This window comes from Drosophila willistoni, unplaced genomic scaffold (genome assembly GCF_018902025.1).
Source record: "Drosophila willistoni isolate 14030-0811.24 unplaced genomic scaffold, UCI_dwil_1.1 Seg320, whole genome shotgun sequence".
Classification (NCBI taxonomy): domain Eukaryota; kingdom Metazoa; phylum Arthropoda; class Insecta; order Diptera; family Drosophilidae; genus Drosophila; species Drosophila willistoni.
The window spans coordinates 27388-46212 of NW_025814272.1; the positions used below are offsets into that span (position 1 = coordinate 27388).

The 18825-nt window shown below is 41.5% G+C and overlaps 2 protein-coding genes and 1 long non-coding RNA gene across 3 annotated transcripts; 2 read left to right on the forward strand and 1 right to left on the reverse strand.

Annotated features, from left to right (window-relative positions):
- The first annotated feature begins 270 nt into the window (after positions 1-270).
- On the forward strand, positions 271-1058 carry LOC124461313. Its single transcript, XR_006955015.1, has 3 exons — positions 271-545; positions 606-792; positions 897-1058. It is a non-coding gene; the product is annotated as an uncharacterized LOC124461313 (long non-coding RNA).
- A 6455-nt stretch (positions 1059-7513) lies between these two features.
- Positions 7514-8578, reverse strand: LOC124461311. The gene is made up of 5 exons (XM_047012843.1): positions 8501-8578; positions 8208-8271; positions 7923-8149; positions 7709-7862; positions 7514-7638 (listed from the first exon to the last, which is right to left on the reverse strand). The coding sequence occupies exons 1-5, from the start codon at positions 8576-8578 to the stop codon at positions 7514-7516; spliced, it is 648 nt and encodes a 215-aa protein (XP_046868799.1).
- Positions 8579-13211: 4633 nt separating this feature from the next.
- LOC124461312 lies at positions 13212-13946 on the forward strand. Its single transcript, XM_047012844.1, has 4 exons — positions 13212-13236; positions 13295-13521; positions 13582-13735; positions 13806-13946. The coding sequence occupies exons 1-4, from the start codon at positions 13212-13214 to the stop codon at positions 13928-13930; spliced, it is 531 nt and encodes a 176-aa protein (XP_046868800.1). The 3' UTR covers positions 13931-13946.
- The last annotated feature ends 4879 nt before the right edge of the window (positions 13947-18825 follow it).

The following is an 18825-nucleotide window of genomic DNA, read 5'->3' on the forward strand; positions in this document are numbered from 1 at the left end:
CGCATTTGCGGCTGTTTTTTGCCCTTCCTTTAGTTTGCTATAGTGCTCAGTTAATACTGCCCTAATAGCTTGGAGCTTCTCGGTTATTATTTTCGTGTGTTTGGTTACTGTGTCTTGGGATGTTTCTCTATTTTGCGAGAGGCACTTACAAGATTTAGTTAATTCTTGTGCGTGTATTCTAGCTTTTCCAATTATATCATCCCAAGTAACCATAGTTTGTTAAAAATAACAAAATTTTCGAAAATGTTTATGTTTATTTATTTTTTTTTTTATTATTCTGTATCTATTATTTCTACATCTGAGTCTGTACTCGATTCTGATATGTCTATCAGCGCGATCGAGTCCTTAAAAAGTTCGTGGACCCATCCGGGCACGTCTTTATGTAAAGGAGTCTTAGCTAACAATCTACTATAAGCTACTTTTATGGATTTTTCCATAAGATCTACAATTTTTTTTTGTAAATTTGTAGTTGTGGGCTATCCAATACCTTATTTCCTTGTATTTGTGATTTGTTTCGCCTGATTGTATCAGGAAATCGAGGAAAGGTAAGTATTTTTGTAGCCTTTTTGTTTCTATCTTATCCATATTCTACACTAACTTGTTAGGCCTATTAATATGGATGTACGTATATAAAAAAATCATGGAGGCTTACTGCCTCGGTTCCTCCATTCGGTAGAAACGATATGTGCCTGCTGCGTTGGAAAAGCAACATACATATGGTACTGTGAGGATGAAACTCATCTGTACCCTAGTGCTTCCTTGAACTGGGAATTCTTCTCCCGTTATATTTAGGTAAGCTGACTTAATTTGTACCAAGTTTATTGAGTTCTGTGGTGAATTGATATGCTCATTTCTAAAAACCTCAATTAAATCTTGGACAATACTGGGATGCCTAGCGTTTATTTTTCCAAAATAATTATCAAGAGTGGCCATTGTTTTCCAGAATTATTATTATTTTTTTTTTTTATTGTTATTCGCGTGTGTGCATATGTATTCTTAGACCTTATCTAGGTCATTAGCTTGGCTTATGGCTCTTTTGGTTACACATTTATTGTGTAATAGATAAGCTTTATATAAAATATATGCGCACATTATTACGACGATTATTAATAACAATATGTTCGTTAATCTCAAGTCAGTATTTGATGATTCGATTTTATTTATTACATTAGCAGTGGAGTCCACTGATTTTGTTTCTATTAACCCCATTGTGGGTATAAGAGATATATCATCAAATTTACTTATGGAATTATCGAACATATGGAGTTTATATAAAAAAAAATTTTTTTTTTTGTGTATAATTCTAATAATAATCTCACTGACTAACGATCCTATATGAGACTATTTTAATTTAGCAGGATGAAAATGAATATGACAAATACGGGAAAAAAATAGGGAACAAAAGCCCATAAAAACATCTCAAAACCTTTTGTTTAAAAGTTACTAAAAAAAATTTTTTTTTTTAAGTATTTCAAGCTTTGTTCTTATTTGCTTGAATACGAATTATAATTATAAAAATTTATATTTGAATTATTTGAAAAATTGTTATGGATTCATGAATTTTTATGAAATTTTATTTAAAAAAATTATTAAATTTTTTTTATACGACAAAAGAAAAAAAAAATTTTATCTCAACTGTGTCTTGCACAGCGAGCCAGAGACGTGGAAAAAAATTATAGAGCATGTGGTTGGCTCACAATTCAGATTTACATTTCATTCGTTATTGTTATTTAGAAATAAAAAAAAATTTATATGAAAAAAAAAAAATTCTCCAACCACATTGTTAGTAATAGCCTACAGAAAGTTAGTAAGTTCGCAAGTTGCACTTTCGTGCTTCAACTTGCTATTAGGCTTATAATTATTATTATTAAATTAAAGGCAAGTTAAGGCTTGCGCATTTCTGCGGCCCCTTGCGTTTCTTCGCTCTTTGGCGAAGTTCAGTTTTTAGGTTCTCGATACGCTCTATGCAGCGTTGTCGGTCTTCTTCGTTGGTGCTGGCCTTTAGTAAATCCTGCTGCAGTCTTTTCTGGGTGAGCAGGCGTCTCACCTCACCGCCCCGTTTCGTCTTTTTGGGGATTCTCGTCTGCTGCCGGGCTCTGTACTCCTCTATTGTTAGTGGCCGCGGTCCATCGTTGGGATACAGCTCTAGCGCTTCTTTTAGCGTCAGTGCATCCCTTTGCTCGACAGGAGCAGATTCCGCAAAGGGAATATCTTCACTGTTGTTCATGTATTTTTTTTTTTTTTTTTTTTTAGTCAAACTTATGTGTTGATGCTGATGTTCATCGTTGGGATAACGAACGAGACTCAAATATATTCACTAGATATCTTCAGTATTATGGTGTTGAAGCTGATGTTGATAGCTGTTCTTTAGCTTTAAATGTTTAATGCTTACATAATTTTTCTTATTATTTTTTCCAGTAATTATTATTAAATTATTTACTCTCTGTTGTTTATGCTGTTGTTGTTGCTACAATCTCTGTCAGTTGTTTCTTTTCTTGCCAATAAGTTGCAGCATCATTTAGTTGTTGTCGCTTTTCCATATATTAGTTGTCGCAGCATCATTTAGATGTCATCGCTTTTCAATATAAAATTATGTTATTATAATTTATATATATGTTGTGTGCAGCTCAGGTCCTGTCACGGTCGCCATGTAAAAAACTCCTTCGACCGGGTTCCGTTGGGTTGAAAAATAATAATCAGAGACACGTCTGTGTCGGTTGACTGGAGTTTTTTGATTGAATTCTTTATTCCAAATTATTCTTTTGCTTAGGCTAATTTTACATATATATTCTTATGCTGCGATTTATGCGACAGCTACAAAAGAGAGGGAGAGTGTCAGTACATACATACATACATACTGTTGGAGCGCATGCATCAAAGTGCTTGGTCAGCGGTCACACGCTGGCCTGGCTCTAGCTCATGTTACGCTTGTGCATACAGTGCTTATGTGAATATATGTATGTGCATATACAAATGTACATACATATATGTTCATGCTTAATTGTATGTTTACTTGAATATGTTTATGTGAATACTTCAATGTATACATATGAACATATTCAAGTGCACAATTATATTTTAATGCGTATATGTTTAATTGTTTATACTTGCAACAAAGTGTTACAAGTTGAGCTCATTGTGTTGAGTTATTAGTTGTATGAACATACTACATTATGCTCAAAAGAAAGACTATCTACATAGAGATTAGGAAGTTTAGATTTCAGTCCTCTAACGTTCTGGTAACCCAGGTTAAGGGACGAAGCTAGTTTTTTGACACACCAGCAGATGCTGATGTGACAGGAATAGTATTAGTTGTTGTTGTAGGCAAGCGAATCGGTTGCCGATTTTTCTTTTTTACAGTATATTCCTTAACTATTATATGTTTAGGCCAAAAATCTTCTCGACATATAGTGTCGAAGATATTGGCAGAAACACTAATTTTAAAGGACGAAATGTCCCGAGAATAAGAAAATTTAAACTTCTCCACCGCAATATTCGAGACGTTAACTTTCTTCCGAATATAGGCTATTACATCATCAGATGTGACAACAGGGACTAGCCTAGAAACAAATATATGTTTCTTTGGTGGTATGCCAACGAGAGGCCGCGGTCCCGAAGTGTCAGCCGCAGCAGTAACGTTGGACAAGTCACCCACTGCAGCAGTCAACTTGTTCACGGGGCCCTCGATACTTTTAAAACTATTGGCAATTTCCATTGGAATGGGTAATTGCCCAGACACATCGGACACTACAATAGGCATCGTTTTTAAGAGATCATTCCCAGGTGATACCGGTAATTCATTACTAATAGCATTCACAACCGGGCTCTTAAACGATATCAATTGCTGTACATTAGATGTGGACGGTGCATGAGACCGGTCGGGGACGATAAGAGACGCTGGCGGATCTACAGATACAGAAACAAACAAGGACTGGTCCTTTTACGTTTCGGAGACTCATTCATAAGCGATAAACTTCTGAACTGAGTCTCCACCGCAGTAAACTCCGCTTGGAGTTTATTAAAACCTGCCCTTAAAGTGTCAAAACTATCTCTAGTCCGCCTCATGAAAGAGCGCATCTCATTCTCAACCTCCCGGCAAGCATCACATCCATATTTTAAGCCACCACCTTTAGCAATAGACTCCTTGATTCTGCCTGTGTAACCTGCACACTTGACGTGAACCGCATTGTCACACAACCAACAAAGAATATAATCATGGGAGTCAACCGCATTAGTGGCAACTATGCAATTATTTTTTGAGCAGACAACCATTTTATCAAAAGTTTAATTTAATTACAAAAGGAAATACAAAAAAATAAAAATTCTAAAGGTAAAAAATCTGTGTATAAGAATATACTGACCAGTTCTGACACAAGGGTTAATGTGCAGAGTAAGCCTTCACAACTAAAGAATAAAAAGAAATTAAAACACAAAAACACGTATCACAGAGTCGCGGGTAGGCAAAAGACGAGAGCGCAAATCAATCAAGAATAGGAAAGAGCGGGAGAGCGCGTCAAATTGAACACATGCAACAACAATTTGTACGCAAGAGCGCGAGAGTTAGTTAAAACGGTAAAGACACAAAAGCGAAAGAGATAAACAAAACAACAACACCGCTAATGCAAGTATTGTTGTAAGTTTTGATTTTATTTAAATTTAAACAAAAACCTCAGCAAGAATTCGCGAAATGAAAATAAAATTCGGATGTTGTAATTGTTATTAATTAAACCGATAATTTAAGAGTTATATAAAAGTATTTAATCGCGAGAAAAAATAAAAGTTGATAAGCGCAACAAAAACACGTCCGTCCTCTGCAACGAGTGAAAGTTTTTTCTGACAGACTTCTTCTTATTAATCTTCCTTCACTTTATAACCGTAGGCTTGTTTTTGGCATTCTCTTTCTCCATAAACTAGTCAACGGCGAAGTCATTTCTACCAATTTACTAGATACGCTGTATTTTTGTGTTCCCTCACGTCGGACCAGAAACTTTTTTCCTATTCACCTTAGTAGATGTCTGACTAACTACTCTCTTCACGAACCTCTTCGTGTTCTTTGCCAATCTTTTAACAACCTTTCTCACCTTATCTCTCCTCATCTTTCTGTCACTTCTCTTCGCGCTATACTTTTTAATCATCTACAGCGAAACCAATGAAAATATTCTGGACTTGGATTGGCTGCAACTCATCCCTCGCCACATTGGCTGTGAATCGGGGCATAGCTGGCACATTGTGCAAATAAAACACCTCCACCGGGCCGGGGATGTTTAGTTGTGTATAAAGCTAAGCTACCTTCTTCATTTAATTACTATCTGTCTTTAGCTTAAGCTTTTTCGTCGACTGCTGTGTTAGTTGACGTAAATAAATAAATAAAAAAAAAATAAATAAATAAATATCACATTGATCACGTTGGCCCGATGGAGGTCACGACAAAGCGTTATAATCATATACTTGTTATTGTTGATGGGTTCTCTAAGTTTGTATGGCTGTATCCGACTCGTGGAACAGGAGTCGATGAAGTACTTAGTTGTCTTGAAAAGCAGGCGATAATTTTTGGTAACCCGGTGAGAATAATTTCTGACAGGGGAGCAGCTTTCACATCCAATGCGTTTAAGGAGTATTGTATCAGACAGGATATCAGCATCAGCATTTACTGATAGCAACAGGTGCACCCCGCGGCAACGGCCAAGTAGAAAGGATGCATAAGATAATAGTTCCAATGATTTCAAAGTTAAGCCAAGAGAATGAAGGAAACTGGTACAAGTATGTTGGTCGTGTGCAACAACTTGTTAATAATACTGCTCCAAGAAGTACAAGAGTTACACCACTAACCATAGAACACATAGATGGGACAAACTCATGATTTTTTGATTGCAAACGCTAGCCTAGTCATGGAACCCCAGAGAACTTCGGGAAAACCCGAACGCTCTCACTCTCAATGAGAGCGTAAAATGGGGAGAGGGCAAAGCAGCTACGAAAAAATTTCAGTCTAGCACAGACTACCGAACGACGAAGGCAGGCCTACGTCGCTTGTGATTTCGTTCTGTCTATGTATGTGTACACTCGTCGGTACATGCTCAGGCTTCGTAGTGTGTGTGTGACGTGAAGTTGTACAACATCGCATTTCAATAGCTCGCTCGACCAAAATTTTTCATTTTCGACAAAACAGCGGCAATGCGAATAGGATATGCCCCTGTCGAAAGAATATCAAGAAATATTGGCATCAGCTACGTATGTATCCCGGTGGCTTTGCCGGTAGAGTGTTTGCTTGGCAATAGGAATGTCGCTGGTTCGAATCTCAACTCGATTATCGTTAACGAAGTTTTTTTTTGTCTATTTTTTTTATTTATATAAAAATAAAAAATAAAAATAAACAAAAGGAAAAAAAAAACAAAATGAAAATAAAAAAAAAATCAAAAAGGAACAAAATAAAAAATAAAACTAAAAAAAAATTAACATTGCATGTCCTAGCTTTTAAGACTGGAACGACAACCCGGCGACAGTTGTCGCTCCAGTCGCCAAGACAAATGTCGAAATGTCTTGCCGAACGCCGGGACAAACAAGCATTGTGTCGCCGCTTTGTCGCTTTCGTCCCTCTAGTCGCGGTGACAAGAGGGACAATTGTCGCCCAATCGTCCCGTGCACAAGACCATTGAGCGACATTTGTCCCTCCAGTCGCCGGCGACCAAAGCGACTAATAAACAGCCCGGCGACCAGAGGGACAAATGTCGCTCAATGGTCTTGTGAACGGGACGATTGAGCGACAATTGTCCCTCTAGTCGCCGGTACTGTGAAATTTTTCGCTCTGGTCGCCGGCGACTGGAGAGACAATGTCGCTAGGTTGTCTTAGGGACCACAGGGACAAAATAGATAGATTGTCGTAGGGACGATAGGGACAATATCGATAGTTTGTCGTAGGGACTAGAAGGACAACTTCCATAGTTTGTCTTAGAGACCAGAGGGACAATTTCCATGGATTGTCCTAGGGACCAGAGGGACAATTTCGATAGTTTGTCTTAGGGACTAGAAGGACAATATCGACAGTTTGTCCTATAGACTAGAGGGACAATTTCTATGGATTGTCCTAGGGACTAGAGGGACAAATTCCCAAGATTGTCGTAGGGACCAGAGGGACAAATTCCCAAGATTGTCATAGGGACCAGAGGGACAATTTCCATGGATTGTCCTAGGGACCAGAGGGACAATTTCCCAAGATTGTCGTAGGGACCAGAGGGACAAATTCCCAAGATTGTCATAGGGACCAGAGGGACAATTTCCATGGATTGTCCTAGGGACCAGAGGGACAATTTCCCAAGATTGTCCCATGGACTGAAGGGACAATTTCCCAACATTGTCCCATGGACTGAAGGGACAATTTCCCAACATTGTCCCATGGACTGAAGGGACAAAATCGACTCAAATTGAAATTAAAATATACAATTTCATTTAATTATTTTTTTTTTACTTTTTTAATTTTTATTTTTATATACATTTCTATTTCTAATTTTTTAATATATCAAATATTGGCCTCCTCCCTTAGCTTGCGGTTTTTTGCCTTGTTGGCCGTATTCTTTGCGCAAGCCAGTGCACTTCGAAGCACTCCTTCCGCTGGCTGCCCCGGATGTATCGTTCGAACTGCCTCTGGAATAAAAAAATTGAAAATATTATTAGTAATGAAAAAAAAAACAATGTTTACAATTATTGTACGTACCCATTATCATATTCAAAACTTTTGGGTATGTCCGAAGGCTCAACTTCCCGTTTTTGCCGTCCAAATTGTGGCTCTCAATGACACCTTCGGAGAATATTTTTTTTATCGACTTAGTTAAAGCCGCTTGGCCGAGGAGGGCAGACACTTGGGAGGTCTGTAAAAATAATATAAACATTAAAATTCACTACTTTCTTTTTAGTATCAATGTACTTACATAATCTTTGCTCCTCTCCGGCGTAATCTGCTCCTCCAAATCTACGATCTCCAAGACCGACTCCAACGGGTAGCAAACCCGGCGCACCTCGTTGGTTTTTTGCCCCATGGCCATATGGCGCATTAGCGCCGTCTGTGTCGCCAAAGCTTCTTTCAGAATGGCCAACTCCGCCATTATCGCCGCTTGGCCATTCGGCTCCTCCTCAGTTTGCGTACTAGCATCTGCTTCTGAAATTAATTATAATTATTATGTAAAATTGGATTGTGGAATAATACAAATACTTACTCCGCGAGACCGACTCAAAGACATCCGGCTGAGTTTTTTTGGTGGTTGTTTTTGGTCGGCCATTCTAAAGTAAAAGAATTTATTAGTTTTTGTTTAAAAAAGAAGAAAAGACCCCCCCTCTCCCCTTTTTTTTTTTTTTTTTTTTGGTTTATCGAACCATGGTAGGTGAATCTTCAAAAGATATCTAATGCGCCGTCGCAATAAATATGCCCGATTCATACTAATGCCTACGGACTAAACACCTCCATTTCCCCATTTCGAACTACCTACACATGCAGCAAGGGAACAACAACTAAACCGCCCTTGTACGGCATGGCTACCGCTTTGGTCACAAAATCGGACACAGAAAACTTTTCCAAAGTTGATGCCATTTCTAAATCTGTGAAATATATCCCTACACTGCTTGAGCTTATAGGCTCATTATAAAAACTTCTAATCTGTGCAAATCTATTCCCTACAATAAATATTTCACCAAGCTGCTCTGTGAAAGAAACTACCTGAAATGGGATGCTTTCTCCAATAAAACAAAAATTATCTGGCCTTCTATTACTAAGTGTGCATCCCTTTACTTTTAAACAATTTTCAACTAACTCTATTTCTTCTTCCTCCCCCACAATTAAACTATCTTCTACGATTTTCCTAAAAATTTGTGGTAAAATTTGCGTTGGCTTTCGGACAAATCTTTTAAGAGTTTGCAAATAGTTTTCGAAAGAGTATGAAGAGCCAGAAATCGGATCACCGACTTGCTCAACAGTCTCTTTTAAGTGGATTAAGCTGTGAACATTGTAGGAAACACTGTTTTCCCCAAAAACAAGTGGAAAATTCTCAACAAATAAGTTTAACATTTGTTGAGAAGTTTCCACATTACTATGTCTCTGCTTTTGGGAGCATAGCAACCTGTAAGCACAGTGCAGCAACAAAAACTCGTAATACTGGTCATCATTCATTGTATCTTTAAGAGCTACAATCCCAGTATACAACAAAAACTGCCTGTACTCAGTTGCCTTCCAATTGGGAAGCTCTACTAATGATCTCGGCTTCCTTGCAAACTCTTTTGGAATATATTTTCGCATCGATATTAAGGCTTCGGATATTTTTGCTTTGTCAGTTTTAGAAACTTTACTGACAATTTTATTTGTATTTAATCTATTTAAAAATTTTCGCATGACACCCAATTCAACAAGATGCATGCAGTCGAGTAGTATTTGTGTTATCATTAAAACACCAATTTTTTCAAATGCGGACTGAATGTTTAAATATTCGGCTTGATGATGCGAAGGATACTTTCTATTGCGAAAGTCTTCATCTGAGATTAATTCAGCACTCTTAGTGCTAAATGTTAAAACAGAGTCAACTTTTCGTGACACCTGAATGCATTTGCTACAACCGTGACTGGAAGTATGACCAGGCGTGCCAGTAACAAATGCTCTTGCAGGAGCATCACACACAATACCGCGAAGTTCTAAGTGAACTTTTTTATTTCCAATGGTTAACCCATTTTGAATAATCTCGGACAACTCAAGTGTGAATTTGGACAAAAATTCATCGGAGTTAAATGGCTTATTGTGACCCATAAATACTCCGATCGGCAAAACAGGGCATTTATAAATATTATTTAAACGAATAAGTATGGGCCACAATTGCGCTCGCGAACTTTTAAACAACGGAAGTCCGTCGACATTAATATCGATGCTTAATACATCGGGAATCTTCGGCAAAATAGAAAGTTTATTTAATTGCTTCGACAAGCCAATATGTAAATAGGTGCCGCCTCCTATTACAGCAATGTCAGGCTTTTCGGAGCAATTAAACTTATAGAAGGGCTTAACTTTTAAATTATGTGAATTTAAAATATTCACTAATTCAATAGCACAGCTTCGTTTTGGTTTATGCTTTAAATACCAATTTTCCAATTGTGCATTTAAGCCATCACCAACGTTTGCTTGTGCTTCTATGCTACCTATCATATCTCCTACAGTGGCCACAGTTTCTTCCTCCACTGACAAAAATTCCCTGCCTTCTTGAAACTGGCCACTTTCTTCAGCACGTTCAACAGTCCCTAATTCTAAAGAGGCACTTCTAGAATTCAAAGCGTCTCTTTCCCTCTTAACTAACCTACGCATTTGCCCACTGCTTAAAACTTTTCCCGATTTATTCATTATTTGCAATTTAAAAAAAAAGCGTTTGGCTGTAAAAAAAATATTTAAATATATATAGAGATGATTATAATTACAGTTACAGTGTTGAAAGAGATAATAGAAACGGTATAGAATTTATTTTCTTTTGTGTCTGTCATTAAAAAAATCCTTTTTTTAGATTGACTCAAATTTATTGCAAAATAATTTAGTGGATTCTCTTCAAAAAGACAAATTTGAATATTGTAAATCATGAAATTAATTTATTATAATTTTTTTATGAAAAAAGGGAATTGAAAATTCGTTAATCAGGTTAGCGCAATCGGAGATACACTCATGATGAAAATAATATGTACACCCCTTAACATTTAATGTTGTTGCTATAGCTTGGTCAATTAAATTGTGTACATATTATTTTCATCATGAGTGTATCTCCGATTGCGCTAACCTGATTAACGAATTTTCAATTCCCTTTTTTCATAAAAAAATTATAATAAATTAATTTCATGATTTACAATATTCAAATTTGTCTTTTTTGAAGAGAATCCACTAAATTATTTTGCAATAAATTTGAGTCAATCTAAAAAAAGGATTTTTTTAATGGCAGACACAACAGAAAATAAATTCTATACCGTTTCTATTATCTCTTTCAACACTGTAACTGTAATTATAATCATCTCTATATATATTTAAATATTTTTTTTTACATCCAAACGCTTTTTTTTTAAATTGCAAATAATGAATAAATCGGGAAAAGTTTTAAGCAGTAGGCAAATGCGTAGGTTAGTTAAGAGGGAAAGAGACGCTTTGAATTCTAGAAGTGCCTCTTTAGAATTAGGGACTGTTGAACGTGCTGAAGAAAGTGGCCAGTTTCAAGAAGGCAGGGAATTTTTGTCAGTGGAGGAAGAAACTGTGGCCACTGTTGGAGATATGATAGGTAGCATAGAAGCACAAGCAAACGTTGGTGATGGCTTAAATGCACAATTGGAAAATTGGTATTTAAAGCATAAACCAAAACGAAGCTGTGCTATTGAATTAGTGAATATTTTAAATTCACATAATTTAAAAGTTAAGCCCTTCTATAAGTTTAATTGCTCCGAAAAGCCTGACATTGCTGTAATAGGAGGCGGCACCTATTTACATATTGGCTTGTCGAAGCAATTAAATAAACTTTCTATTTTGCCGAAGATTCCCGATGTATTAAGCATCGATATTAATGTCGACGGACTTCCGTTGTTTAAAAGTTCGCGAGCGCAATTGTGGCCCATACTTATTCGTTTAAATAATATTTATAAATGCCCTGTTTTGCCGATCGGAGTATTTATGGGTCACAATAAGCCATTTAACTCCGATGAATTTTTGTCCAAATTCACACTTGAGTTGTCCGAGATTATTCAAAATGGGTTAACCATTGGAAATAAAAAAGTTCACTTAGAACTTCGCGGTATTGTGTGTGATGCTCCTGCAAGAGCATTTGTTACTGGCACGCCTGGTCATACTTCCAGTCACGGTTGTAGCAAATGCATTCAGGTGTCACGAAAAGTTGACTCTGTTTTAACATTTAGCACTAAGAGTGCTGAATTAATCTCAGATGAAGACTTTCGCAATAGAAAGTATCCTTCGCATCATCAAGCCGAATATTTAAACATTCAGTCCGCATTTGAAAAAATTGGTGTTTTAATGATAACACAAATACCACTCGACTGCATGCATCTTGTTGAATTGGGTGTCATGCGAAAATTTTTAAATAGATTAAATACAAATAAAATTGTCAGTAAAGTTTCTAAAACTGACAAAGCAAAAATATCCGAAGCCTTAATATCGATGCGAAAATATATTCCAAAAGAGTTTGCAAGGAAGCCGAGATCATTAGTAGAGCTTCCCAATTGGAAGGCAACTGAGTACAGGCAGTTTTTGTTGTATACTGGGATTGTAGCTCTTAAAGATACAATGAATGATGACCAGTATTACGAGTTTTTGTTGCTGCACTGTGCTTACAGGTTGCTATGCTCCCAAAAGCAGAGACATAGTAATGTGGAAACTTCTCAACAAATGTTAAACTTATTTGTTGAGAATTTTCCACTTGTTTTTGGGGAAAACAGTGTTTCCTACAATGTTCACAGCTTAATCCACTTAAAAGAGACTGTTGAGCAAATCGGTGATCCGATTTCTGGCTCTTCATACTCTTTCGAAAACTATTTGCAAACTCTTAAAAGATTTGTCCGAAAGCCAACGCAAATTTTACCACAAATTTTTAGGAAAATCGTAGAAGATAGTTTAATTGTGGGGAGGAAGAAGAAATAGAGTTAGTTGAAAATTGTTTAAAAGTAAAGGGATGCACACTTAGTAATAGAAGGCCAGATAATTTTTGTTTTATTGGAGAAAGCATCCCATTTCAGGTAGTTTCTTTCACAGAGCAGCTTGGTGAAATATTTATTGTAGGGAATAAATTTGCACAGATTAGAAGTTTTTATAATGAGCCTATAAGCTTAAGCAGTTTAGGGATATATTTCACAGATTTAGAAATGGCATCAACTTTGGAAAAGTTTTCTGTGTCCGATTTTGTGACCAAAGCGGTAGCCATGCCGTACAAGGGCGGTTTAGTTGTTGTTCCCTTGCTGCATGTGTAGGTAGTTCGAAATGGGGAAATGGAGGTGTTTAGTCCGTAGGCATTAGTATGAATCGGGCATATTTATTGCGACGGCGCATTAGATATCTTTTGAAGATTCACCTACCATGGTTCGATAAACCAAAAAAAAAAAAAAAAGTGGAGAGGGGGGGGTCTTTTCTTCTTTTTTAAACAAAAACTAATAAATTCTTTTACTTTAGAATGGCCGACCAACAACAACCAACAAAAAAACTCAGCCGGATGTCTTTTGAGTCGGTCTCGCGGAGTAAGTATTTGTATTATTCCACAATCCAATTTTACATAATAATTATAATTAATTTCAGAAGCAGATGCTAGTACGCAAACTGAGGAGGAGCCGAATGGCCAAGCGGCGATAATGGCGGAGTTGGCCATTCTGAAAGAAGCTTTGGCGACACAGACGGCGCTAATGCGCCATATGGCCATGGGGCAAAAAACCAACGAGGTGCGCCGGGTTTGCTTCCCGTTGGAGTCGGTCTTGGAGATCGTAGATTTGGAGGAGCAGATTACGCCGGAGAGGAGCAAAGATTATGTAAGTACATTGATACTAAAAAGAAAGTAGTGAATTTTAATGTTTATATTATTTTTACAGACCTCCCAAGTGTCTGCCCTCCTCGGCCAAGCGGCTTTAACTAAGTCGATAAAAAAAATATTCTCCGAAGGTGTCATTGAGAGCCACAATTTGGACGGCAAAAACGGGAAGTTGAGCCTTCGGACATACCCAAAAGTTTTGAATATGATAATGGGTACGTACAATAATTGTAAACATTGTTTTTTTTTTCATTACTAATAATATTTTCAATTTTTTTATTCCAGAGGCAGTTCGAACGATACATCCGGGGCAGCCAGCGGAAGGAGTGCTTCGAAGTGCACTGGCTTGCGCAAAGAATACGGCCAACAAGGCAAAAAACCGCAAGCTAAGGGAGGAGGCCAATATTTGATATATTTAAAAATTAGAGATAGAAATGTATATAAAAATAAAAATTAAAAAAGTAAAAAAAAAATAATTAAATGAAATTGTATATTTTAATTTCAATTTGAGTCGATTTTGTCCCTTCAGTCCATGGGACAATGTTGGGAAATTGTCCCTTCAGTCCATGGGACAATGTTGGGAAATTGTCCCTTCAGTCCATGGGACAATCTTGGGAAATTGTCCCTCTGGTCCCTAGGACAATCCATGGAAATTGTCCCTCTGGTCCCTATGACAATCTTGGGAATTTGTCCCTCTGGTCCCTAGGACAATCTTGGGAAATTGTCCCTCTGGTCCCTAGGACAATCCATGGAAATTGTCCCTCTGGTCCCTATGACAATCTTGGGAATTTGTCCCTCTGGTCCCTACGACAATCTTGGGAAATTGTCCCTCTGGTCCCTAGGACAATCCATGGAAATTGTCCCTCTGGTCCCTATGACAATCTTGGGAATTTGTCCCTCTGGTCCCTACGACAATCTTGGGAATTTGTCCCTCTAGTCCCTAGGACAATCCATAGAAATTGTCCCTCTAGTCTATAGGACAAACTGTCGATATTGTCCTTCTAGTCCCTAAGACAAACTATCGAAATTGTCCCTCTGGTCCCTAGGACAATCCATGGAAATTGTCCCTCTGGTCTCTAAGACAAACTATGGAAGTTGTCCTTCTAGTCCCTACGACAAACTATCGATATTGTCCCTATCGTCCCTACGACAATCTATCTATTTTGTCCCTGTGGTCCCTAAGACAACCTAGCGACATTGTCTCTCCAGTCGCCGGCGACCAGAGCGAAAAATTTCACAGTACCGGCGACTAGAGGGACAATTGTCGCTCAATCGTCCCGTTCACAAGACCATTGAGCGACATTTGTCCCTCTGGTCGCCGGGCTGTTTATTAGTCGCTTTGGTCGCCGGCGACTGGAGGGACAAATGTCGCTCAATGGTCTTGTACACGGGACGATTGGGCGACAATTGTCCCTCTTGTCACCGCGACTAGAGGGACGAAAGCGACAAAGCGGCGACACAATGCTTGTTTGTCCCGGCGTTCGGCAAGACATTTCGACATTTGTCTTGGCGACTGGAGCGACAACTGTCGCCGGGTTGTCGTTCCAGTCTTAAAAGCTAGGACATGCAATGTTAATTTTTTTTTAGTTTTATTTTTTATTTTGTTCCTGTTCGTGGGGGGCGGAAGGATCCAAATGAAATACAAGGAGTTGGCGGGTGCCAATTTCTTCAGTTTGTGGTGAGCGAGTGGTGAATTAAAACGCACGAAAAACTTCGGTTAAATAAACGTAGGTTTTATTATTTATATAATATTCACAGGTAGCCCGGCACACACGGAGATGGTTCGGGTTGAAAAAAGTTAACAAATCGTAAAAAATGCAAGAGAACGGGTGTTCGGGTGAAAATCTCGATTCGGAATAATGGCGATGCCCATTGGAAAAAACCCAGTCACCCCTCCTGGTGTGACCGTAGATGCCGAGGATCAAAAAACCCTCCTCACTCTTCACTGCTCTTCGCCGCTCACTGCTGTTCACCCGGTGGCGTGAACATACCGCCCCCCTTGCAACATGTTGCAATTGCCACCCTGGACATATAACGGACGGGGGACGGCAACGTTCTGGAGCGCCTAGATCCCACAGGAGCCGGAGACGACCCATCCGAACACGGTGCTCTGGGCTGCGGGAGTACCGCTATGACCGGGCACACAGCCTGGTTGGATGACCTCCGGATAGAGGTCTGCCCCGAGTACCACGGACACCGACGCCGGCCGATAGAAATAGGGGTCGGCCAGGATCAGGGTGGCGAATTTCTCCCGAACCGGCGCCACCACTTCCCGGATGGGAGTGCGGATGAGCAAGCCTCTTCGACCCGGAATATAACGTTCCGTCGGAACGTCTCGTCGGACTTCGACTCGAGGACGGCCGTACAGGCTTGGTCGACCCCGACCTTGGTCACAGCTAACCCCAGGGACCGGGCAAAGGAGCGATTGATGCGGCTCTCAGCCGCACACGCATCGAGAAGGACGCGGGTCTCGAAGGATTTCGAGCCATTGCCCAACCGGAGGACTGCGGTTGGCAGGACAGTCGTCGTCCTGGCGTGGAGCAGGGAGGATAAAGAGATTTCGGGTGCGCCTTCTGGGGAAGCGGAGCGGTCGGACGATGATCGGGAACAGGGTTGTAGCGGGGGTGCAGCACGCCCGGAGGGGGGTGATTGGCTGCGCCGCCGGGCGGAGGCACGTGGTCTCGGCGTTTGGTCGGCCATGTGGAGCAGGGTGTGGTGCCTTTGCCCGCATCGTCGGCAACCATGGCGAGTCCGGCACGCGTCGGATGAATGCTCGTGTGCCAAGCAATTGGACAATACTTGTTGATCAGCACCGCCCGGAGCCGCTTTTCCCCTCGGAGGTTCAGGAAGCGCTGACACTGCCGGAGTGCATGAACCCCCGACAGACCCGGCATCGGTACACGTTCGTGCCCTGCGGAGCAGCTCGTTTGCTGCGGTGGTGCGGCAGACGTGTGGGGCCATGTCGCTATGAAGGGGGGAGCTGAACGAACTGTAACGAAAGAAATTACGTAGGGGGGAGTGGATTAGTCTATGCGCGGGAACGAACAACATGCACGGAGACGAGGACATTCGGAGGGAACATAGAGGGATTGGGAGTCACGATACGGTTTTAGGCTCAGGACTCCTGCTGTCTTGCAACAGAATAAGCTTCGCTACGGGTCTTCGGATAGACCCACGCGCGGTGGTGACATCAGCCACTCGGACGAGACCGTCAGCCCCGGGCAGAGTGCGCTCAATTCGCCCTAAGCGCCACTCGTTGGAGGGGAGATGATCTTCGGACACGATCACGAGGTCGCCGGTCTGGATGCTGCGAGTCGGTGACTTCCACTTGTTCCGTTTGTGAAGCTCCTTGAGGTACTCACTCTTCCAGCGGCGGCAGAAAGCCTGCTGGATTGCCTTCAGTCGCTGCCATCGGTTGATCAGTGACATAGGCTCGACCAGAATTTCCGGTTCCGCAATGGATAAGAGCGGTCCTCCAATCAGGAAATGTCCCGGGCTTAGGGCCAGCAGGTCCTCTGGATCCTCGCTCATGGGAGAGATTGGCCTGGAGTTTAGACACGCTTCGATCCTGCACAGGAGAGTGGAAAGTTCCTCGAAGGTGTATTTGACAGTGGACGAAGACTTGTAAAACAGGGTCTTAAAACTTTTGACCCCTGCTTCCCACAGTCCTCCCATATGGGGCGCGCTTGGCGGAATGAACTGCCAGGATAAAATGTGCTGGGGAAATGCCTTCATTATATCAAGCTTGGTGGCGTTCAGGAAATCTTGTTCGAGCGCCTTTGAGGCCCCTACGAAGGTTTTGCCATTGTCGGAGTAAATGCGCTGGGGGCATTGTCTCCGTGCGACAAACCGAGAGAAGGCTGCAAGAAATCTTTCAGTGGTGAGGTCGGAGGTAGCCTCGAGATGGATTGCCTTCGTGCTGAAACACACGAAGACGCAGACATAGCCCTTAGTTATGAGACACGCACGCCCGGTGTAATTTTTGATCTCGAACGGCCCTGCGAAATCAATGCCCGTGTGGGTGAAGGGCCTGGAGTACGTGATCCGTTCTCGAGGGAGATCACCCATCATCTGGGTCTGTAGTCGTCGACGATGAACGATGCAGACTTTGCACCCCTTGAGGTGGGACTTCACCATGTTCTTGATCCGTGGGATCCAGAATTTGGTGCGCAGATACCGCACCATCAGTTGATTGCCGCCATGCAACGTGATGCGGTGGGCGAATTCGACAAGCAGGCGAGTGAAATGAGTACCATAGGGAGGAGAATGGGGTGACGTTCATCATATCGGAGGGACTCGGCGGCCCGGAGTCGTCCGCAGGCGCGGAGTAACCCATGCTGATCGAGAAATGGATTCAGATTGAGTAGCGTGCTGGATGATGGCAGGGGTCGCCCTTCCCCCAGGGCCCGTATCTCCGCGAGGTATTCCCGACGCTGAGAGGTCCGAATCAAGGCGCGCTCGGCGGAGAGAAGTTCGTCATTGGTGAGGTGAACCGTGGAAGGCGTCGAAATCCTTTTGGTGGCGAAGCGTAGGATGTACGCGATGACTCGTAATGCCCTACCATAATCCGAGAAACGTTCGCTGACGTCCTCGAGTAGGGTGGTCGCGGTGGTGTGGCACTGGACTCGTTGCTCCAGCTGGGTGTCTGGGAGTTCGTTATGGGGAGTTGGCCAATACTCGGGGGCTCGCTGGAGCCAGTCCGGCCCATGCCACCAGAGTCTGCTGGCCGATAACTCGGCCGCGGAGACCCCACGGCTCGCCAGATCAGCGGGGTTGTCCTCGGAGCGCACATGTGACCAGCTTTGGCCACTGGTGCTTTTGGAGATGCTGGATACCCGATTGGCCACGAAGGTGGACCAACTGCACGGGGGTTTATTGAGCCAAGCCAACACGATGGTAGAGTCGGTCCAAAACTGGGAGGTTGCAGGTGGGATTGGGAGTTCAGGAACGATCGACGCCCAGAGATCGGCTAGTAAAACCGCTCCGCACAACTCCAGCCGAGGCAGTGAGACTGTTTTGACTGGAGCTACACGGGTCTTAGCCGTTAATAAATGGACGGCTACTTGATCGCCGCACCGAACCCGCACATATAGGGCTGCTCCATACGCTTTCTGTGACGCGTCACAGAAGCCATGAAGCTCCCACGAGAGCTTATCGCTGGTGTTTAGCCAACGGGGAATGCGGAGTCGACTGAGGCCTGGGTAATCCTGCAGGAATTCGTGCCATTGCTGCAGCAGGAGAGGCGGCAGAACATCGTCCCAGCCCAGTTCGGTAAGCCAGATTTGTTGCATGAATATCTTCGCTC